Below are 24,165 nucleotides of genomic sequence, written 5' to 3'. Positions count from 1 at the left end.
AGCCCACCAGACTGGCGTCCGTCGTGACAATGACCCACTCTGGTCTGCGGAAGCTCATCCCTTGTGACAGGTTGTCCAGGGTCAGCCACCAACGGAGTGAATCTCTGGACCTCTGATCTACTTGTATCGTCGGAGACAAGTCTGTATAATCCCCATTCCACTGACTGAGCATGCACAGTTGTAATGGTCTTAGATGAATTCGCGCAAAAGGAACTATGTCCATTGCCGCGACCATCAAACCTATTACTTCCATGCACTGCGCTATGGAAGGAAGAAGAACAGAATGAAGTACTTGACAAGCGCTTAGAAGTTTTGATTTTCTGGCCTCTGTCAGAAAAATCCTCATTTCTAAGGAGTCTATTATTGTTCCCAAGAAGGGAACTCTTGTTGACGGAGATAGAAAACTTTTTTCTACGTTCACTTTCCACCCGTGAGATCTGAGAAAGGCCAGGACAATGTCCGTATGAGCCTTTGCTTGAGGTAGAGACGACGCTTGAATCAGTATGTCGTCCAAGTAAGGTACTACTGCAATGCCCCTTGGTCTTAGCACCGCTAGAAGGGACCCTAGTACCTTTGTGAAAATTCTTGGAGCAGTGGCTAATCCGAATGGAAGTGCCACAAACTGGTAATGCTTGTCCAGAAAGGCGAACCTTAGGAACCGATGATGTTCCTTGTGGATAGGAATATGTAGATACGCATCCTTTAAATCCACCGTGGTCATGAATTGACCTTCCTGGATGGTAGGAAGAATTGTCCGAATGGTTTCCATTTTGAACGATGGAACCTTGAGAAATTTGTTTAGGATTTTGAGATCTAAGATTGGTCTGAATGTTCCCTCTTTTTTGGGAACTATGAACAGATTGGAGTAGAATCCCATCCCTTGTTCTCCTAATGGAACAGGATGAATCACTCCCATTTTTAACAGGTCTTCTACACAATGTAAGAATGCCTGTCTTTTTATGTGGTCTGAAGACAATTGAGACCTGTGGAACCTCCCCCTTGGGGGTAGCTCCTTGAATTCCAGAAGATAACCTTGGGAGACTATTTCTAGCGCCCAAGGATCCAGAACATCTCTTGCCCAAGCCTGAGCGAAGAGAGAAAGTCTGCCCCCCACCAGATCCGGTCCCGGATCGGGGGCCAACATCTCATGCTGTCTTGGTAGCAGTGGCAGGTTTCTTGGCCTGCTTACCTTTGTTCCAGCCTTGCATTGGCCTCCAGGCTGGCTTGGTTTGAGAAGTATTACCCTCTTGCTTAGAGGATGTAGAACTTGGGGCTGGTCCGTTTCTGCGAAAGGGACGAAAATTTGGTTTATTTTTAGCCTTGAAAGACCTATCCTGAGGAAGGGCGTGGCCCTTACCCCCAGTGATATCTGAAATAATCTCTTTCAAGTCAGGGCCAAACAGCGTTTTCCCCTTGAAAGGTATGTTAAGCAATTTGTTCTTGGAAGACGCATCCGCTGACCAAGATTTTAGCCAAAGCGCTCTGCGCGCCACAATAGCAAACCCCGAATTTTTCGCCGCTAATCTAGCCAATTGCAAAGTGGCGTCTAAAGTAAAAGAATTAGCCAATTTAAGAGCATGAATTCTGTCCATAATCTCCTCATAAGAAGAATCTTTATTGAGCGACTTTTCTAGTTCATCGAACCAGAAACACGCTGCTGTAGTGACAGGAACAATGCATGAAATTGGTTGTAGAAGGTAACCTTGCTGAACAAACATCTTTTTAAGCAAACCCTCTAATTTCATATCCATAGGATCTTTGAAAGCACAACTATCTTCTATAGGGATAGTAGTGCGTTTGTTTAGAGTAGAAACCGCCCCCTCGACCTTGGGGACTGTCTGCCATAAGTCCTTTCTGGGGTCGACCATAGGAAACAATTTCTTAAATATAGGGGGAGGGACAAAAGGTATGCCGGGCCTTTCCCATTCTTTGTTTACAATGTCCGCCACCCGCTTGGGTATAGGAAAAGCTTCGGGGGGCCCCGGGACCTCTAGGAACTTGTCCATCTTACATAATTTCTCTGGAATGACCAAATTGTCACAATCATCCAGAGTAGATAACACCTCCTTAAGCAGAGCGCGGAGATGTTCCAATTTAAATTTGAATGTAATCACATCAGGTTCAGCTTGTTGAGAAATTTTCCGTGAATCTGAAATTTCTCCCTCAGACAAAACCTCCCTGGCCCCCTCAGACTGGTGTAGGGGCATTTCAGAACCATTATCATCAGCGTCCTCATGCTCTTCGGTATTTTCTAAAACAGAGCAGTCGCGCTTTCGCTGATAAGTGGGCATTTTGGCTAAAATGTTTTTGATAGAATTATCCATTACAGCCGTTAATTGTTGCATAGTAAGGAGTATTGGCGCACTAGATGTACTAGGGGCCTCCTGTGTGGGCAAGACTGGCGTAGACGAAGGAGGGGATGATGCAGTACCATGCTTACTCCCCTCACTTGAGGAATCATCTTGGGCATCATTTTCTCTAAATTTTGTGTCACATACATCACATCTATTTAAATGAGAAGGAACCTTGGCTTCCTCACATACAGAAAATAGTCTATCTGATAGTTCAGACATGTTAAACAGGCAAAAACTTGATAACAAAGTACAAAAAACGTTTTAAAATAAAACCGTTACTGTCACTTTAAATTTTAAACTGAACACACTTTATTACTGAAAATGTGAAAAAGTATGAAGGAATTGTTCAAAATTCACCAAAATTTCACCACAGTGTCTTAAAGCCTTAAAAGTATTGCACACCAAATTTGAAAGCTTTAACTCTTAAAATAACGGAACCGGAGCCGTTTTTATATTTAACCCCTATACAGTCCCTGGTATCTGCTTTGCTGAGACCCAACCAAGCCCAGAGGGGAATACGATACCAAATGACGCCTTCAGTAAGCTTTTTCTATGTATCTGAGCTCCTCACACATGCATCTGCATGCCTTGCTTCCCAAAAACAACTGCGCAATAGAGGCGCGAAAATGAGGCTCTGCCTATGATTAGAGAAGGCCCCCAGTGAAAAAGGTGTCCAATACAGTGCCTGCCGGTTATTTAACATAATTCCCAAGAATAAAATAACTCCTCAAAGCTATAAACTATTAAAAATGCTTATAAATCAATCGTTTTAGCCCAGAAAAATGTCTACCAGTCTTTAAGCCCTTGTGAAGCCCTTTATTCTTATTTAATAAAAATGGCTTACCGGATCCCATAGGGAAAATGACAGCTTCCAGCATTACCAAGTCTTGTTAGAAATGTGTCATACCTCAAGCAGCAAAAGTCTGCTCACTGTTTCCCCCAACTGAAGTTAATTCCTCTCAACAGTCCTGTGTGGAAACAGCCATCGATTTTAGTAACGGTTGCTAAAATCATTTTCCTCTTACAAACAGAAATCTTCATCTCTTTTCTGTTTCAGAGTAAATAGTACATACCAGCACTATTTTAAAATAACAAACTCTTGATTGAAGAATAAAAACTACATTTAAACACCAAAAAACTCTAAGCCATCTCCGTGGAGATGTTGCCTGTACAACGGCAAAGAGAATGACTGGGGAAGGCGGAGCCTAGGAGGGATCATGTGACCAGCTTTGCTGGGCTCTTTGCCATTTCCTGTTGGGGAAGAGAATATCCCACAAGTAAGGATGACGCCGTGGACCGGACACACCTATGTTGGAGAAATGCCATATTTATAACAGATTTAAAAATAGTTATTGTACAGCTTGCTGACCCATCTTGCAGCTACAATTGCTTGTCTCATGCCATAAGTTTGAGTAACTTTGTGACCATGACAGTCAAAAGGAATTGTGCTCCTTGTTGTTGTTTAGTATGCCTGCAGCCCATAAAATTACTAATGTGCTCCCCTTACAGGTCATAAAGTTACTCAAACTTATGGCACAAGCTCAAGCTGCAAGATGGGTCCGTTAGGAGTTCATGTGTCCGCACATACCATGTCAGCTGGGTAAGTAACGACACATAGAACCTATCTGAGCTTTTCCAAACAGTGTTACAGGTCTTCCACAAGCTGTAGACTCATAAGCTGCTGCTGCTGCTCAACACTGATGTTGCAAGCTAGTACAGCAATGGTAAGAACAGGATATTCAGGGTATGAGAAATGGCCCCCGAGGAGAAAGGGAGGTCCCCGGTAATGCCCTGGTTGTGGATCTCAAGGAAAATAGAAGTAACAGTTGTGAGGTGCTACCGCAGCCCTTACCTTACTAAGTGCTGTCTTCTTCAAAATGTTTGGTCAGCTGCTGCCTCCCCTCAGCACTAGTGTTTTTGTGCGACCACTGCCCACCAGCTTTCACCTGCTCTGCCTCTTCCACAGTCACGTTTCTGGTGGTGTCAATCACTGTTGCAAACCAGGAACGTGACCGAGTAGTGGCCCACCCCTCAAGATGCAGCTATGAGGACTGTCTGAACTGGGGGTTAATAGAGCACACAATTACCAGCAAGCGGTGCTGGTGCTCATGGTTCAAATGTTGCTTTTTGCACAATAGAGAGAGGCCGAACTTCTCACTGCCGCTCTTCATAGAATTATATATACAAAAAAAAATATATTTTTTAATTTATAATTATGTTTTGTCTATGATGACAGGTTAAGCAGTGCCTCGTCTGCCTCCCTTGACTGTACGCCCCTGCCTAGGGATGAGCTTCAAAAGCAGTTTAAATAGCTTTGATTTAACCTTTTTCATGCAAAACCCTGTCCTGAAAAAAAACAAGCATTTGAAATCGTTTCCTGTAGCTGTGAGAGGATACAGCTACAGTTGGTCACATAGTTTATGTGTAAGATATAATAGAAAGTAAAATATAAAGAAACAAAAAAGAATAAGAGGTTATTAAATAGGTAGCATAATCCATATAATTTAAAAAGAGGTATTCATATTGTTTTAAAAAATCTGAATCTAATACCAAAAATATTAAGTTTTTAGTAATTATATTAATAGAAGAAAACCGCCTTTAAAAAAAAAAGCACCAGGAAAATAAAATTAATCCTTTTGAGTGCTAATGACGGCTCTGAGCCGTCACAGAGCTTCCCACTTTGGTGCTAATGACGGCTCAGAGCCGTCGCTAGCACTCTCCCACCTTGAGGGAGATATGGGGGCTCCCACCCGCTCCTACCCTGGTGATCGTGCCTGTAGAGTGACAGGCATCGCCGGGGCATCACGTTTTGCGCGGTGAGGTCACACGCAATGACGTGATGACGTCACTGCACAACTTTATTAACAATTTGTCAATACAAAGTATAGGGAAAGGGGGCATGCTGCTTAGAAGCCTGTATCTCAGGCATCTAAGCAGCTACAGACCCCAAGACCCACCATTGGAAAGGTGTACGTCTTGGGGATCTGGAAAAAAAATGTTTTTCACAAAATAAAAAAATTAATTAAATCAGCTTAGCACCCAGGTGGGAAAGTGCTTAGCACTCAAAGCGTTAAACATTTTAAACTTTATATAGATATTATTTTTTACGAATTGTAGCATGTGAACTATTTAAAATTTTACACAATTAATATGGCCCATCTTTAGAACAATATACAAGATTAAATGAACTTGAAACAAACACATACTTGCAAGGATAATACAGTTATGTAATGATTAAACATACTTTGTTTGGCCAATTCGGTGAACACGACCAATAGCTTGAAGTTCATGCGCTGGATTCAGAATGGGCTCTACTAATAACACATGAGTAGCTTCAATTATATTGAGTCCATTGGAACCAGTGTGCAGCGGAAGCAGCAAAATGTTGATATTGGAATCATACTTAAATGCTGAGAGGTTCTCCTGAAAGATAAAAATATATTTAATGTTCACCATAATTATATTATAATAACACACACAAACCAAAATCATGCTATAACATTTGAATTGATTAATATTGAAAAAACTTATGCTGTTTGAACTAGAACTAAAATTAAACCTACAAAAAAAAAAACTAAAAGATGGAATAATTTTCAATACACAAGCTAGGACTTGTGCCTGTCAGTTTACAGGTCCTGCTAAGGGTGTCTACTGAGAGTTAACTTTGTCAGGTGTTAACTGTTTTTAGTGTGATGTCATTAATATGCAAGCGGTGTATCACACTGGAATACTCCGTTTCATATCTAAAGGGTCATGAAACCCTTTTTTTCATGATTCAGATACAGTGTTAAACACTTTCCAATTTACCTCTTATCTAATTTGCTTTGTTCTATTGGTATCCTTTGTTAAAAAACTGTGCTTATTTTTGTGGGTGCACCACCTGGCTTATTTTACTGACAACCTAGCTAAAATTTAAACCAACATTAAGCTATAATTAGTTTAATGTGTGTTGCTCAAATTATCATTTAATCAATTTATGTTAAACTAGGCAAAAAGTCTGCCCAGAGGAAGGTCTATGTTTAAAAACTACAACCCCCCAAGCTAAAGTTACAAAAAAAACCAAAAAACTAAAATTACAGCAAAAAAATAAACAAAGGTATCCCAAATAAAAAATTTAAACCTAAACTAATACTCCTCTAAAAGTAAAAAATCCCCCCAAAACAAAAACACCACCTAATCTACTAATAGCCCTTAAAAGGGCCTTTTGTAGGACATTGTCCTAAGTTAAACAGCTCTTTAAACAGCTCTTTTATCACTGAAAAATACTAAATCCCCCCTAACAGTAAAAATCCCCCACCCACCAAAATAAAAAAAAATAACACTAAAAAAAAAAAACTAAACTACCCATTGCCCCTAAAGGGGTATTTGTATGGGCATTGCCCTTAAAAGGGCATTCAGCTCTTATACTGCCCTTAAAAGGGCAATCAGCTCTTTTTTCAATTGTCCAAATCCCTAATCTTAAAAAAAAATAAAAATAAAAAATAAAAAGAACACTATCACTAAGCCCCAAATAGGTACTCACGGTTCCTGAAGTCCAGCTGAGAAGGTCTTCTTCCAGACGGATCCATCATCTCCTATCTTCGGAGTGAAGGCAGCGCTGAGTGGAGGTGCAGAGCTGTGTTACTGATGCCTGGATCCTCAGCGGCGATCATCGGCGGCATGGATGCTCCACTTCATTCGATGTCCGTCGTAGACTGAAGATTGAATACAAGGTACCGCAATCAATTTGGGGTAACTTGCATTTCTATTGGCTGAAAATTTGAAATCAGCCAATAGGATTCGAGCTACTGAAATCCTATTTGCTGTTCAAATCAGCCAATAAGATTTCATTAGCTCTAATCCTATTGGCTGATTTTAAAATATCAGCCAATAGGAATGCAACATACCCCAATAAATATGGGGTACCTTGCATTCAATCTTCAGTGTGCGGCAGACGATCGGATGAAGAGGAGCCTCCACGCTGCCGAGGATAGCCACATCTGGGAAGACAGCTCCACACCTCTGCTCCACGCCGCATTTGATGTGGATGAAGGTAGACGATGATGGACCCGCCTGGAAGATACCCCATACAAATGCCCCTTTAGGGTATTTTTTTTATTTTGGGGGGTTTTACTGTTAGGGGGGGACTTGGTTTATTTTTTTATGTAAAAAAGCTGATTTCTTTAGAGCAATGCCCTACAAAAAAACCCTTTTAAGGGTTATTGGTAGTTTATTCTTAGATTAGGGGTGGTTATTTTGGGGGGGCTTTTTTATTTTCCTAGGGATAAGGTTTTTTTTATTTTTTATTTTGGATAATGTGGTTTATTATTTTCTGTAATGTTAGATTTTTTTTTATTTTCTGTAATTTTAGATTAGTTTAAACTTAGTTTTCTTTATTTTTAAAGTAATGTTAGTTTTTTTTATCTAATTGTAATTTAGGATTATTTTAATTTATGTAATGGGGTTAATTTAGGGGGTGTTAGGTAATGGGGCTTAGTGATTAGTTATTTGCGTTGCGGGATTTGGCGGTTTAGGGGTTAATAGATTTATTATGTTAATTGTGATGTGGATCAGGGTTAAACCCCCTACCACCTCACCTTCTACCTGTTTTGGGCTCCTCAGAGCAACCGCAGTCTCTAAAAGCCGCCTGTTTGTTTTGTCCCACTGGAACTTGCCTTGGAAGAGCTAGTCTCTGACCGGAAAAACCCTCCTAGGCTGGCCGGGTTCCTGGAACTCCCTGTCGGCCGCCTGACAACGGACACCCGCCTAACCCCTCTCAAGCTGTCTGGAGAGGCGGGAATGGCAGGATTGTCCAGTGTCTCACCAGGATAAGCTTTGTGTATAAAAGGAGTGTGTGTTTTCCAATAAAACCTGTTCCTGTTTCACCTGAATGCCAGTATGTCTAGTTATTTGGGTGGGCACCTGCTAAAATCACTTTCCTGGGCTACATAGCAGCTTGTTCTAGGCAGAGGAAGGACCCTCTGGTAGAGCTACCTAGTCTGGGTAGCTGGAGTCTGCCACAGGGTGGGACCCTGAATACTGGTGCTGTCGGGCATCAGGGGTGGCTACAGGCTGTGGAAACATGCCTGCTACATAGCTGCAATTGGCAGGGAGGAAGCAAGACCCGTTTGGCAGAGCTACCCAGTCGGGGTAGCCGTGGTATCCATCACATTGGCTGGCAGCGGGGTGATGCTTCCAAGTTCCTGGAACATTCAAACCACCACCTGAAGACATGTTCGGATGGAGACCCGAGGAAAGACTGCAGGCCCCCAGAGCAGAACAGCCCTCACCCGAGAAATGCTGTAAGGTGACCAGGCGGCCGGTGGGTCGGATGACGACCAGGGCCATGAGCAACCTCCTACAGCGCCCAGCACGGCAAAAAGTACCTCATCTACCCTGGGGACAACGGCATCAGACATGCAAAGGGAAGTGGAGTGGCGAATGGCGCTGTATGATACCCGGCCACCTCAGGAGATCACCGCAAAGATAATCTCGGAGGTTACCCAGCTCAGGTTAGCGGATCTTCCACCAGTCTACGGGAGGAGCACCCAAGTTACCCCATGGGGCCTTCCGGGCCTACAAAGAAGAGGAGGAAGATATTGATTGCTATCTTCAGGTTTTTGAGACCCAATGTGAACTATCAGTCTTGATAGGCAAGCTGGCTGGACGGGCTTTGGCCGCTGTCCATTCCACCCCTCCAGACGACCAGAAAGAATATGGCAAGGTGAAAGACTGAATCCTTGCTCGTTATGGACTCACACCGGAGGCTCATTGGCAGAAATTCCGGGCACTAAGGAAAAAAGAGGGGCAGCCCTTCACAGAGTGGATCCACCAGTTCACTAGGTCAATAGCCTCCTGGCTAGCTGGCTGTCAAGCCACCCCTGGAACAGAAGTGGAACAGCTTTTCCACCTGAAGCATTTTTATAACCATGTTCCAGTCGAGGTCAAGGAATGGGTCCATGATCGAAGGCCCACCACAGCAGACCAGGCGGCTGTTCTGGCGGACCAGTATGCAGACACCCGGTTCCCTCTCACCCCCAGCCAACCTTCCGCCCGATTCCTGCCGCCATCAAGCCCTGGCAGTTCCCAACAGGCCCTCTTTATCCCCCCGGCAAGAATTAGGGACTCCCGAGAATGCTTCACCTGTGGGCAGCCTGGACATTTGAGGCGGGAATGCCCTACTCAGAACCGACCTCATCCAGCAGCCCAGCAAAGACACTCCCAGCCCACCTCCTGGGTAACCGCCCCAGCCCGGACCTTCCAAGCTGCAGCCCATTATGTGTATGCCCCGGCCCCAGTGGACTACCCCGAATGGACTAAAGAGGAGGTTGGCACCCTACAAAAAGCTAACTTGGTGGCCTCTGATAACCGTCAGCACCACTACCAGTCAATAGAAAGGCAGAACAAGGATTAAGGGACACCAGGTCCACCATTACCATGGTTCAGCCCCATCTGGCCTCTCCGTTTACACCCACTGGGCAGACCCTTGTTCTTCGGGTGGCCAGAGGCACCACTGTCCGAGTCCCCATAACCCGTGTCCATCTGGCTTGGGGCGCTGGGGCCCGTGCTGTCGATGTGGGTGTGATGAAGGACATTCCCACAGAGGTTCTACTGGGAAATGACCTCGGCCTCCTCGTTTCAACCTTTCTGGGGGATACTCCACCGGACTCCTGGCCAGTGACCACTGGTGGACAAGCACACCACCAAGCCAACACAACGCAGCTGGGGACCCAGGTAAGACCTTTCACCCACATCCCTGAACTTCCCTGATGCCCTACCCCCCAACATCCTATCTAGACTCCCTGACCCCTGACCCCCTTCCCCATCCAAGAAACTCTGAGCAACCCAACTCTTGCCCCCTTCTGAGCCCGCGTAGGGGCCGACCCCCAAGACCCAGGGGAAGAGCACTTCCAATGGGAGAATGGCTTGCTGTACCGGGTCTTCCAGAGGAAGAAAGGGCCAGTGCCCAAGCAACAGCTGGTAGTACCGCAAAGGTATTGGTGCAACCTGTTGCACATAGGGCATGACATCCCCCTGGCCGGCCATTTGGGCAGCTCCCGAACCCATCACTGCCTTTCCCAAATCTTTTTCTGGCCAAGAATCACAAAAGAGATTAAGGCCTATTGCAGAATGTGTGTGGTATGCCAGAAAGTAGGGAAGCCTGGAGACCATACCAAAGCCCCCTTAAACCCCCTCCCCATTATTGATGAACACTTTAGCAGGGTCGCCATAGATATAGTAGGGCCCTTATCTTGCCCCAGTCCTTCAGGGAAAAAGTACATAATCACAGTGGTAGACTTAGTCACTAAATATCCGGAGGCAGTACCCCTGACGAATATCCAAGCAGAGACAGTGGCCAATGCGCTGCTTCAGATATTCACCAGGGTGGGCTTCCCCCTAGAAATGGTCTCAGATCGGGGGACTCAGTTCACCTCCAAGGTCACCCAAAAGTTGTGGGAATTGTGCGGAAACCACCCCCAGACCAATGGGCTTTGTGAAAGGTTCAACGGGACACTGAAGCAGTTGCTTTGGACATTCTCGGCCACTCACAAAGACTGGGACATTTGCCTACAAAGAGGTGCCCAAGGAATCTACCGTTTTTTTCCCCCTTTGAGTTGTATGGCCGGAAGATCAGGGGACCCCTAGACTTGTTGAGAGCCCACTGGGAGGGGTCAGAACAGGAGGGAGGACCCTCCGTTGTGGAGTATGTCCTAAAATTCAGAGACCGGCTGGAGGACCCCACTGCCATGGTGCGGGCGAACCAGAAGCGGTGGCACGGCTGTAATGCTCGTAGCCAAATTTTGGTAGTAGGGCAGAAGGTCCTAGCTTTGAAGCCTGTCAAAATGGACAAGCTACAGGCTTCGCGGCAGGGACCCTACAAGATAGTGGAACAACTGAATAACACCACCTACCTTGTAGCCAAATGTTCAGATTAACGAGTCCAGCAGAACTTTCATGTGAACATACTCAAGGCATATGAAGAGCAACCCAAGGACGTGGCCACTATCTGTGCTCCGGCTGTGGAGGACTCAGAGCCTTCCCATGCCAGAGCTCCCCGGCCCAAATAAGATCCTCCAGGGGGTCGGAGACATAACCCTCGACGAGAGGTTAGAGGTGAGCCAGAGATAGCAAGTCCGACAGTTACTAGAGGACCGCCAAGAAATGTTTTCCAATATACCTGGATATACCACAGCGGCCCTCCACCGAGTGGAAATCCCGGGTCAGGCTCCCTTGAGACAGGCAGCGTACCGAGTACCTAAAGCGATCAGAGACAGTATGTACTGGGAGCTCCGGGGAATGTTGGACCTCAGTGTTGTTGAACCATCTAGCTGACCCTTGGCATCCCTGGTTGTGCTGGTCCCAAGAAAGATGGCACCACCCGGTTCTGCATTGATTACCGTAAACTCAATGACAGAACCACCACTGATGCCTACCCTATGCCCCGGGTCGATGACCTGTTGGACAGGATCACCTGCCGACACTTCCTGACTACCCTTTATCTCTATTGGCAAATCCCCTTAGCCCCCGAATCGGTCCCCAAATCCGCATTCATTCTTCGGCCTCTACCAGTTTAAGGTCATGCCATTCGGGATGAAGAATGACCCAGCTACCTTCCAGCGTATGGTTGACCGCCTCCTAGATGGCCTTCAGGACTATGCCTGTGCCTACCTAGATGACATTGCCATCTATAGCGACACCTGGGAAGACCACTTAATCCACCTAGGCGTCATTCTAGATCGCCTTAGAACCGCTGGCTTAACCCTGAAACCAGACAAGTGCACCATAGGGCATTCAGAAGTCCAATATCTGGGCCACCGAGTGGACTGCGGAAAGCAGTGACCAGAGCCTGCCAAGGCCGATGGACTTTCCCGGTAGACTGACGTAGAATGCCCCTCGGACAGCCCTAAGCAGACCTGTGTGAATCTAGCCGGGTCTGTCAAACTGGAAGGGGGGAGTTGTCACGGGTACCAGGCTTCAAGGGTTAAACCCCCTACCCCCTTCTACCTCACCCCTGTTTCTCAGCGGTTTTGGGTTCCTCAGAGCAACCGCAATCTCTAAGAGCCTCCTGTTGCTTGTTTTGTCCCACTGGAATTTGTTTTAAAAGAGCTGGTCTCTGACCGGATAACCCTCCTAGGCTGGCCGGGTTCCTGGAACTCCCTGTCGGCTGTCTCACAACGGACACCCGACTAACCCCTCTAAGGCTGGTCGGGCTCCTGGAACTCCCGGTCAGTCACAGAACAGCAGGCCACCGCTAACTTTACCCCTGGTCGCTCCAGCAACCCTTTGCCCCAGAGCTCCGCTCTTTTGGGGATTGGCCCTTAGGTAGGACAAGAGGTGGGGGAAGTGCCGCCACTCCACCGGGATCACCCCGAAACCGCAACCCTTTTGTCCTGGGGTTCTGTGAGACTGTGATTGCTTTGGAGGCGCCGGTCTGTCTGGAGGGGCGGGAATGGCGGGAAAATTGTGGGATTGTGCAGTGTCTTATCAAGATGAGCTTTGTGTATAAAAGGAGTGTGTGTTTTCCAATAAAATATGTTCCTGTTTCACCTGAATGCTAGTATCTCTAGTTATTTGGGTGGGCTCCTGCTAAAATCACTTTCCTGGGCTACATAGCAGCCTGTTCTAGGCAGAGGAAGGACGCTCTAGCAGAGCTACCTAGTCTGGGTAGCTGGAGTCTGCCACAGGGTGGGACCCTGAATACTGGTGCTGTCGGGCATAAGGCGTGGCTACAGGCTGCAGTCACTTGCCTTCTACATAGCTGTAGTTGGCAGGGAGGAAGCAAGACCAGTTTGGCGGAGATACTCAGTCGGGGAAGCCAGGGTATCCATCACATGGATTAATGGCGGTTTAGGGGTTAATAGATCTATTAGGTAGTTTGTGATGTTGGGGTTGGCAGATTTAGGGGTTAATCATTTTATTAGGTAGTTGTTTGTTTGTTTTTTCTTAATACTTATTAGGTTAGATTTTTTTCTTAATACTTATTGCGGGCGGTTAGGTTGTTTTTTTTTTGTAATGCTCTGTTTGCCTTCGCTGTATCCCAGTGGATTTCGAAAATGGCAGGGTGGTTCTTTCGCCACCCTGCCATTTTCGGAATCCACCTGGATGCAGCTGCGCGCGCAGCCAACATTTTTTGAGGATGCACGCGCAACTGGTGACGGCGACCGACACGTTACAAAAGCAATTATAGTACAGATTATGTGTGCATTGGATAGTTTAAGCCCAGAGGCAAAACTATTCTTTACTTTCTGCGATTCCATTTTTTTGTGAAAATTTTTCTGCCGGTCATTTCGAAATAAAATAAAATTTTAAATTACATTAGGTAGTTGCACTAAATCACCAGCTCATTTGCAAAGTGTTGACTAACTGGAGAGTAAATCAATTTTTTATAATCTAGTGCTACAGTTGAAAATTGCATTGTAAATTCGCTGCAGAAAAAAAAAATAACCTGAAAAAGTTTCCTTTTCTCGTGGCTTAAAGGGATAGTAAACCACATTTTCTTTTATGATTGAGATAGAACATACAATTTTAAACACATTTGCAATTTACTTCTATTATCAATTATCAATTTTCTTGTTATCCATTGCTGAAGGGACATCATTGCACTACTGGCAGCTAGCGGAACACATCTAGTTAGCCAATCACAAGAGACAAATGTATGAAGGCACCAATCACCAGCTAGCGCCCACTAGTGTAGGATATGTTCGTATTAATTTTCAATAATGGATACCAAGAGAACAGAGCACATTGGAAAAACATAATTTATGCTTACCTGATAAATTTATTTCTCTTGTAGTGTATCCAGTCCACGGATCATCCATTACTTGTGGGATATTCTCCTTCCCAACAGGAAGTTGCAAGAGGATCACCCACAGCAGAGCTGCTATATAGCTCCTCCCCTCACTGCCATATCCAGTCATTCGACCGAAACAAGACGAGAAAGGAGAAACCATAGGGTGCAGTGGTGACTGTAGTTTAATTCAAATTTAGACCTGCCTTAAAAGGACAGGGCGGGCCGTGGACTGGATACACTACAAGAGAAATAAATTTATCAGGTAAGCATAAATTATGTTTTCTCTTGTTAAGTGTATCAAGTCCATGGATCATCCATTACTTGTGGGATACCAATACCAAAGCTTAAGTACACGGATGATGGGAGGGACAAGGCAGGAACTTAAACGGAAGGAACCACTGCCTGTAGAACCTTTCTCCCAAAAACAGCCTCCGAAGAAGCAAAAGTGTCAAATTTGTAAAATTTTGAAAAGGTGTGAAGCGAAGACCAAGTCGCAGCCTTGCAAATCTGTTCAACAGAGGCCTCATTTTTAAAGGCCCAGGTGGAAGCCACAGCTCTAGTAGAATGAGCTGTAATCCTTTCAGGGGGCTGCTGTCCAGCAGTCTCATAGGCTAAGCGTATTATGCTCCGAAGCCAAAAGGAGAGAGAGGTTGTCGAAGCTTTTTGACCTCTCCTCTGTCCAGAGTAAACGACAAACAGGGCAGATGTTTGACGAAAATCTTTAGTAGCCTGTAAGTAAAACTTCAAGGCACGGACTACGTCCAGATTATGCAAAAGACGCTCCTTCTTTGAAGAAGGATTAGGACACAATGATGGAACAACAATCTCTTGATTGATATTCCTGTTAGAAACCACCTTAGGTAAAAACCCAGGTTTGGTACGCATAACTACCTTGTCTGAATGAAAAATCAGATAAGGAGAATCACAATGTAAGGCAGATAACTCAGAGACTCATCGAGCCGAGGAAATAGCCATCAAAAACAGAACTTTCCAAGATAAAAGTTTAATATCAATGGAATGAAGGGGTTCAAACGGAACTCCCTGAAGAACTTTAAGAACCAAGTTTAAGCTCCACGGGGGAGCAACAGTTTTAAACACAGGCTTAATCCTAACCAAAGCCTGACAAAATGCCTGGACGTCTGGAACTTCTGCCAGACGCTTGTGCAAAAGAATAGACAGAGCAGAGATCTGTCCTTTTAAAGAACTAGCTGATAAGCCTTTGTCCAAACCCTCTTGGAGAAAGGACAATATCCAAGGAATCCTAACCTTACTCCATGAGTAACTCTTGGATTCACACCAATAAAGATATTTACGCCACATCTTATGGTAGATTTTCCTGGTGACAGGCTTCCGAGCCTGTATTAAGGTATCAATGACTGACTCGGAGAAGCCACGCCTTGATAGAATCAAGCGTTCAATCTCCATGCAGTCAGTCTCAGAGAAATTAGATTTGGATGATTGAAAGGACCTTGTATTAGAAGGTCCTGCATCAGAAGCAGAGTCCATGGTGGAAGAGATGACATGTCCACTAGGTCTGCATACAAGGTCCTGCGTGGCCACGAAGGCGCTATCAGAATCACCGATGCTCTCTCCTGTTTGATTTTGGCAATCAGTCGAGGGAGCAGAGGAAACGGTGGAAACACATAGGCCAGGTTGAAGAACCAAGGAGCTGCTAGAGCATCTATCAGCGTTGCTCCCGGGTCCCTGAACCTGGATCCGTAACAAGGAAGCTTGGCGTTCTGGCGAGACGCCATGAGATCCAGTTCTGGTTTGCCCCAACGATGGACCAGTTGAGCAAACACCTCCGGATGGAGTTCCCACTCCCCCGGATGAAAAGTCTGACGACTTAGAAAATCCGCCTCCCAGTTCTCGACGCCTGGGATGTGGATCGCTGACAGGTGGCAAGAGTGAGACTCTGCCCAGCGAATTATCTTTGAGACTTCTAACATCGCTAGGGAACTCCTGGTTCCCCCTTGATGGTTGATGTAAGCCACAGTCGTGATGTTGTCCGACTGAAATCTGATGAACCTCAGTGTTGCTAACTGAGACCAAGCTAGAAGAGCCTTGAATATTGCTCTTAACTCCAGAATATTTATTGGGAGGAGTTTCTCCTCCTGAGTCCACGATCCTTGAGCCTTCAGGGAGTTCCAGACTGCGCCCCAACCTAGAAGGCTGGCATCTGTTGTTACAATCGTCCAATCTGGCCTGCGAAAAGGTCATACTCTTGGACAGATGGACCCGAGAAAGCCACCAGAGAAGAGAATCTCTGGTCTCTTGATCCAGATTTAGTAGAGGGGAAAAATCTGAGTAATCCCCATTCCACTGACTTAGCATGCATAATTGCAGCGGTCTGAGATGCAGGCGCGCAAATGGCACTATGTCCATTGCCGCTACCATTAAGCCGATTACTTCCATGCACTGAGCCACTGGCGGGCGTGGAATGGAATGAAGGACACGGCAAGCATTTAGAAGTTTTGATAACCTGGACTCCGTCAGGTAAATTTTCATCTCTACAGAATCTATAAGAGTCCCTAGGAAGGAGACTCTTGTGAGTGGTGATAGAGAACTCTTTTCCACGTTCACTTTCCACCCATGCGACCTCAGAAATGCCAGAACTATCTCTGTATGAGACTTGGCAATTTGGAAGCTTGATTCCTGTATCAGGATGTCGTCTAGATACGGAGCCACCGCTATGCCTCGCGGTCTTAGAACCGCCAGAAGTGAGCCCAGAACCTTTGTAAAAATTCTCGGGGCAGTGGCCAACCCGAAGGGAAGAGCTACAAATTGGTAATGCCTGTCTAGAAAGGCAAACCTTAGGAACCGATGATGATCTTTGTGAATCGGTATGTGAAGGTAGGCATCCTTTAAGTCCACTGTGGTCATGTACTGACCCTCTTGGATCATGGGTAGGATGGTCCGAATAGTTTCCATTTTGAATGATGGAACTCTGAGGAATTTGTTTAAGATCTTTAGATCCAAGATTGGTCTGAAGGTTCCCTCTTTCTTGGGAACCACAAACAGATTTGAATAAAATCCCTGTCCTTGCTCCGTCCGCGGAACTGGATGGATCACTCCCATTACTAGGAGGTCTTGCACACAGCTTAGGAATGCCTCTTTCTTTATCTGGTTTGCTGATAACCTTGAAAGATGAAATCTCCCTTGTGGAGGAGAAGCTTTGAAGTCCAGAAGATATCCCTGAGATATGATCTCCAACGCCCAGGGATCCTGAACATCTCTTGCCCACGCCTGGGCGAAGAGAGAAAGTCTGCCCCCCACTAGATCCGTTTCCGGATAGGGGGCTGTTCCTTCATGCTGTCTTGGGGGCAGCAGCAGGCTTTCTGGCCTGCTTGCCCTTGTTCCAGGACTGGTTAGGTTTCCAGGCCTGTCTGGAATGAGCAACAGTTCCCTCTTGTTTTGAAGCGGAGGAAGTTGATGCTGCTCCTGCCTTGAAATTTCGAAAGGCACGAAAATTAGACTGTTTGGCCTTTGATTTGGCCCTGTCCTGAGGAAGGGTATGACCCTTGCCTCCAGTAATGTCAGCAATAATTTCCTTCAAGCCAGGCCCGAATAAGGTCTGCCCCTTGAAAGGAATGTTGAGTAATTTAGACTTTGAAGTCACGTCAGCTGACCAGGATTTAAGCCATAGCGCCCTACGTTAGTTTAGTCAAATGAACAATGGCATCAGAAACAAATGAGTTAGCTAGCTTAAGCGTTCTAAGCTTGTCAATAATTTCATTCAATGGAGCTGTCTGGATGGCCTCTTCCAGGGCCTCAAACCAGAATGCCGCCGCCGCAGCAGTGACAGGCGCAATGCATGCAAGGGGCTGTAAAATAAAACCTTGTTGAATAAACATTTTCTTAAGGTAACCCTCCAATTTTTTATCCATTGGATCTGAAAAAGCACAACTGTCCTCAACCGGGATAGTGGTACGCTTTGCTAAAGTAGAAACTGCTCCCTCCACCTTAGGGACCGTCTGCCATAAGTCCCGTGTAGTGGCGTCTATTGGAAACATTATTCTAAATATAGGAGGTGGGGAAAAGGGCACACCGGGTCTATCCCACTCCTTGCTAATAATTTCTGTAAGCCTTTTAGGTATAGGAAAAACGTCAGTACACACCGGCACCGCATAGTATCTATCCAGCCTACACAATTTCTCTGGAATTGCAACTGTGTTACAGTCATTCAGAGCAGCTAATACCTCCCCAAGCAATACACGGAGGTTCTCAAGCTTAAATTTAAAATTAGAAATCTCTGAATCAGGTTTCCCCGAGTCAGAGATGTCACCCACAGACTGAAGCTCTCCGTCCTCATGTTCTGCATATTGTGACGCAGTATCAGACATGGCTCTAACAGCATTTGCACGCTCTGTATCTCTCCTAACCCCAGAGCTATCGCGCTTGCCTCTTAATTCAGGCAATCTAGATAATACCTCTGACAGGGTATTATTCATGATTGCAGCCATGTCCTGCAAGGTAATCGCTATGGGCGTCCCTGATGTAATTGGCGCCATATTAGCGTGCGTCCCCTGAGCGGGAGGCGAAGGGTCTGATACGTGGGGAGAGTTAGTCGGCATAACTTCCCCCTCGTCAGAACCCTCTGGTGATAATTCTTTAATAGATAAAGACTGATCTTTACTGTTTAAGGTGAAATCAATACATTTAGTACACATTCTCCTATGGGGCTCCACCATGGCTTTCAAACATAATGAACAAGTAGGTTCCTCTGTGTCAGACATGTTTAAACAGACTAGCAATGAGACTAGCAAGCTTGGAAAACACTTTAAAACAAGTTTACAAGCAATATAAAAAACGTTACTGCGCCTTTAAGAAACACAAATTTTCCCAAATTTTGAAATAACAGTGAATGCAGTTACACTAACGAAATTTTTACAGTGTATGTAATAAGTTAGCAGAGCATTGCACCCACTTGCAAATGGATGATTAACCCCTTAATACCAAAAACGGAATAACAAATGACAAAAACGTTTTTTAAACAGTCACAACAACTGCCACAGCTCTACTGTGGCTTTTTACCTCCCTCAATACGACTTTTGAAGCCTTTTGAGCCCTTCAGAGAAGTCCTGGATCATGCAGGAAGAAGCTGGATGTCTGTGTGTGTAATTTTTGCTGTGCAAAAAAACGCCAAAATAGGCCCCTCCCACTCATATTACAACAGTGGGAAGCCTCAGGGAACTGTTTCTAGGCAAAATTCAAGCCAGCCATGTGGAAAAAACTAGGCCCCAATACGTTTTATCACCAAACATATGTAAAAAACGATTAAACATGCCAGCAAACGTTTTAAAATACACTTTTATAAGAGTATGTATCTCTATTAATAAGCCAGTCGCTATCACTGCATTTAAGGCTTTACTTACATTACTTCGGTATCAGCAGCATTTTCTAGCAAATTCCATCCCTAGAAAAATATTTTAACTGCACATACCTTATTACAGGAAACCCTGCACGCTATTCCCCCTCTGAAGTTACCTAACTCCTCAGAATATGTGAGAACAGCAAAGGATCTTAGTTACTTCTGCTAAGAACATAGAAAACGCAGGCAGATTCTTCTTCTAAATACTGCCTGAGATAAACAGTACACTCCGGTACCATTTAAAAATAACAAACTTTTGATTGAAGAAATAAACTAAGTATAAAACACCACAGTCCTCTTACGACCTCCATCTTAGTTGAGAGTTGCAAGAGAATGACTGGATATGGCAGTGAGGGGAGGAGCTATATAGCAGCTCTGCTGTGGGTGATCCTCTTGCAACTTCCTGTTGGGAAGGAGAATATCCCACAAGTAATGGATGATCCGTGGACTGGATACACTTAACAAGAGAAATAGAAGTGATTTTAAAAGTGTCTTAAAATGACATGCTCTATGTGAATCATGCAAGTTTAATTTTGACTTTCCTATCCCTTCAACATCACAAGGTAGAAATGTAGTAATAAAAATGGTACATTGCTCACAAGAAAATCTTACATTCAGAAGTCCTAGCTTTGCAGACCAGGAAAGGCTACTGTATGTTTTTAATTGGATCTGTGCGTATTTAAACTTATTTTAAATGTTACCTATTGTGACATTTTGTTATTGTATCAGATCTAGTTGGTACACTATTTAATATCTGTGACTATCCTTTCTATAGACTAGTTTTGAATTCATGTCGACACTTAGGCGCACTGGTGATTGATATTTTTACTATTCAAATACTTTTTCCAATTTTGAGGTTTCTGGATTTTCACTTTAAAGGGACAATCTACTCCAGAATTTTTATTATTTAAAAAGATAGATAAATCCCTTTATTACCCATCTCCCAATTTTGCATAACCAACATGGTTATATTAATATACCTTTTACCTCTGTGATTACCTTGTATCTAAGCTTCTGCAGACTGCCCCCTTGTTTTAGTTCTTTTGACAGACTTGCATTTTAGACAATCATTGCTGACTCATAAGTAACTCCACGGCAGTGAGCACAATGTTATCTGTATGGCACACGTGAACTAGCAATGTCTAGCTGTGAAAAACTGTCAAAATGCACTTGAATAAAAGGCGGCCTTCAAGGTCTTAGGAATTAACATATGATCCTAACTTGGTTTAGCTTTCAACAAAGAATACCAAGAGAACAAAGAAAAATTGATAGTAGGCGTGAATTAGAAAGTTGTTTAAAATTGCATGCCCTATATGAATCATAAAAGTTTAATTTTGACTAGACTGTCCCTTTAAGTGTTCAGAAAGTTTTTTAGTCAATATATTTTGTTTGCACATATTCAAAGTAAATTATTGAACTGTCTGCAGACTAAAGCCCAAATTGGCTCCTACAAATAAGGCAAATGGTGGCTGGAGTTTGGCTATTAAAAACTAATTGCAGTAAAAACATAATTTATGCTTACCTGATAAATTTATTTCTCTTGTAGTGTGTTCAGTCCACGGGTCATCCATTACTTATGGGATATATTCTCCTTCCCAACAGGAAGTTGCAAGAGGATCACCCAAGCAGAGCTGCTATATAGCTCCTCCCCTCACATGTCATATCAAGTCATTCGACCGAAACAAGACGAGAAAGGAGAAACTATAGGGTGCAGTGGTGACTGGAGTTATAATTTAAAATTTAGAACCTGCCTCAAAAAGACAGGGCGGGCCGTGGACTGAACACACTACAAGAGAAATAAATTTATCAGGTAAGCATAAATTATGTTTTCTCTTGTTAAGTGTGTTCAGTCCACGGGTCATCCATTACTTATGGGATACCAATACCAAAGCTAAAGTACACGGATGATGGGAGGGACAAGGCAGGAACATTAAACAGAAGGAACCACTGCCTGTAGAACCTTTCTCCCAAAAACAGCCTCCGAAGAAGCAAAAGTGTCAAATTTGTAAAATTTGGAAAAAGTATGAAGTGAAGACCAAGTTGCAGCCTTGCAAATCTGTTCAACAGAGGCCTCATTCTTAAAGGCCCAGGTGGAAGCCACAAATCTAGTGGAATGAGCTGTAATTTTTTCAGGAGGCTGCTGTCCAGCAGTCTCATAGGCTAAGCGTATTATGCTACGAAGCCAAAAAGAGAGAGAGGTAGCCGAAGCCTTTTGACCTCTCCTCTGTCCAGAGTAAACGACAAACAGAGAAGAAGTTTGTCGAAAATCTTTAGTTGCCTGTAAGTAGAACTTCAGGGCACGGACCACGTCTAGATTATGCAAAAGACGTTCCTTCTTTGAAGAAGGATTAGGACATAATGATGGAACAACAATCTCTTGATTGATATTCCTGTTAGAAACAACCTTAGGTAAAAACCCAGGTTTAGTACGCAGGACTACCTTGTCTGAATGAAAAATCAGATAAGGAGAATCACAATGTAAGGCAGATAATTCAGAGACTCTTCGAGCCGAGGAAATATCCATCAAAAACAGAACTTTCCAAGATAAAAGCTTAATATCAATGGAATGAAGGGGTTCAAACGGAACACCCTGAAGAACTTTAAGAACCAAGTTTAAGCTCCACGGAGGAGCAACAGTTTTAAACACAGGCTTAATCCTAGCCAAAGCCTGACAAAAAGCCTGGATGTCTGGATTCTCTGCCAGACGCTTGTGTAAAAGAATAGACAGAGCAGAAATCTGTCCCTTTAGTGAACTAGCGGATAAGCCCTTTTCTAAACCCTCTTGTAGAAAAGACAATATCCTAGGAATCCTAACCTTACTCCATGAGTAACTCTTGGATTCACACCAATATAAATATTTACGCCATATCTTGTGGTAAATTTTTCTGGTAACAGGCTTCCGAGCCTGTATTAATGTATCAATAACCGAATCCGAAAACCCACGCTTTGATAGAATCAAGCGTTCAATTTCCAAGCAGTCAGCCTCAGAGAAATTAGGTTTGGATGGTTGAAAGGACCCTGAATTAGAAGGTCCTGCCTCAGGGGTAGAGACCATGGTGGACAGGACGACATGTCCACTAGGTCTGCATACCAGGTCCTGCGTGGCCACGCAGGCGCTATCAGAATCACCTATGCTCTCTCCTGTTTGATCCTGGCAATCAGTCGAAGTAGCAACGGAAAAGGTGGAAACACATAAGCTATGTTGAAAACCCAAGGGGCTGCAAGTGCATCTACCAGCACCGCTCCCGGGTCCCTGGACCTGGATCCGTAACAAGGAAGCTTGGCGTTCTGGCGAGATGCCATGAGATCCAGATCCGGTTTGCCCCAACGACGAATCAGTTGAGCAAATACCTCCGGGTGAAGTTCCCACTCCCCCGGATGAAAAGTCTGGCGACTTAGAAAATCCGCCTCCCAGTTCTCCACGCCTGGGATGTAGATCGCTGACAGGTGGCAAGAGTGAGACTCTGCCCAGCGAATTATCTTCGAGACTTCCAACATCGCTAGGGAACTCCTGGTTCCCCCTTGATGATTGATGTAAGCCACAGTCGTGATGTTGTCCGACTGAAATCTGATGAACCTCAGTGTTGCTAACTGAGGCCAAGCTAGAAGAGCATTGAATATTGCTCTTAATTCTAGAATGTTTATCGGGAGGAGTTTCTCCTCCTGAGTCCACGATCCCTGAGCCTTCAGGGAGTTCCAGACTGCTTCCCAGCCAAGTAGGCTGGCATCTGTTGTTACAATCGTCCAATCTGGTCTGCAAAAAGTCATTCCTTTGGACAGATGAACCTGTGACAACCACCAGAGAAGAGAATCTCTGGTCTCCTGGTCCAGATTTAGCAAAGGGGACAGATCTGAGTAATCCCCGTTCCATTGACTTAGCATGCATAGTTGCAGCGGTCTGAGATGTAGGCGCGCAAATGGCACTATGTCCATTGCCGCGACCATTAAGCCGATTACTTCCATGCACTGAGCTACTGATGGGCTTGGAATGGAGTGAAGGACACGGCAAGCATTGAGAATCTTTGATAACCTGGACTCCGTCAGGTAAATTTTCATCTCTACAGAATCTATAAGAGTCCCTAGAAAAGGGACCCTTGTGAGTGGTAACAGAGAACTCTTTTCCACGTTCACTTTCCACCCATGCGACCTCAGAAATGCTAGAACTATCTCTGTATGAGACTTTGCATTTTGAAAACTTGACGCTTGTATCAGAATGTCGTCTAGGTACGGAGCCACCGCTATGCCTCGTGGTCTTAGTACCGAAAGAAATGAGCCCAGAACCTTTGTAAAAATTCTCTGGGCCGTAGCTAACCCGAAGGGAAGAGCTACAAACTGGTAATGCCTGTCTAGAAAGGCAAACCTTAGGTACCGATAATGATCTTTGTGAATCGGTATGTGAAGGTAGGCATCCTTTAGGTCCACTGTGGTCATATATTGACCCTCTTGGATCATGGGTAGGATGGTCCGAATGGTTTCCATCTTGAACGATGGAACCCTTAGGAATTTGTTTAAGATTTTTAAGTCTAAGATTGGTCTGAAGGTTCCCTCTTTTTTGGGAACCACAAACAGATTTGAATAAAACCCTTGCCCCTGTTCCGTTCGCGGAACTGGGTGGATCACTCCCATCACTAAGAGGTCTTGTACACATTGTAGAAATGCCTCTTTCTTTA

At 44.7% G+C, this 24,165-nt stretch overlaps 1 protein-coding gene across 1 annotated transcript in view; it reads right to left on the bottom strand.

The window, feature by feature from the left end:
- Positions 1–24,165, bottom strand: part of LOC128657432 (E3 ubiquitin-protein ligase SHPRH-like) — a 179,049-nt gene that overhangs the window by 35,128 nt on the left and 119,756 nt on the right. Inside the window, exon 7 of the mRNA XM_053711784.1 lies at positions 5,599–5,777. Within this exon, the coding sequence (XP_053567759.1) occupies positions 5,599–5,777 (179 nt within the window). The remainder of the gene's footprint in view (positions 1–5,598; positions 5,778–24,165) is intronic.

The sequence above is a fragment of the Bombina bombina genome, chromosome 4 (assembly GCF_027579735.1).
Source record: "Bombina bombina isolate aBomBom1 chromosome 4, aBomBom1.pri, whole genome shotgun sequence".
Taxonomy (NCBI): domain Eukaryota; kingdom Metazoa; phylum Chordata; class Amphibia; order Anura; family Bombinatoridae; genus Bombina; species Bombina bombina.
Note: the sequence above shows the minus strand (reverse complement) of the source record. Positions and strands in the feature narration are given on the sequence as shown.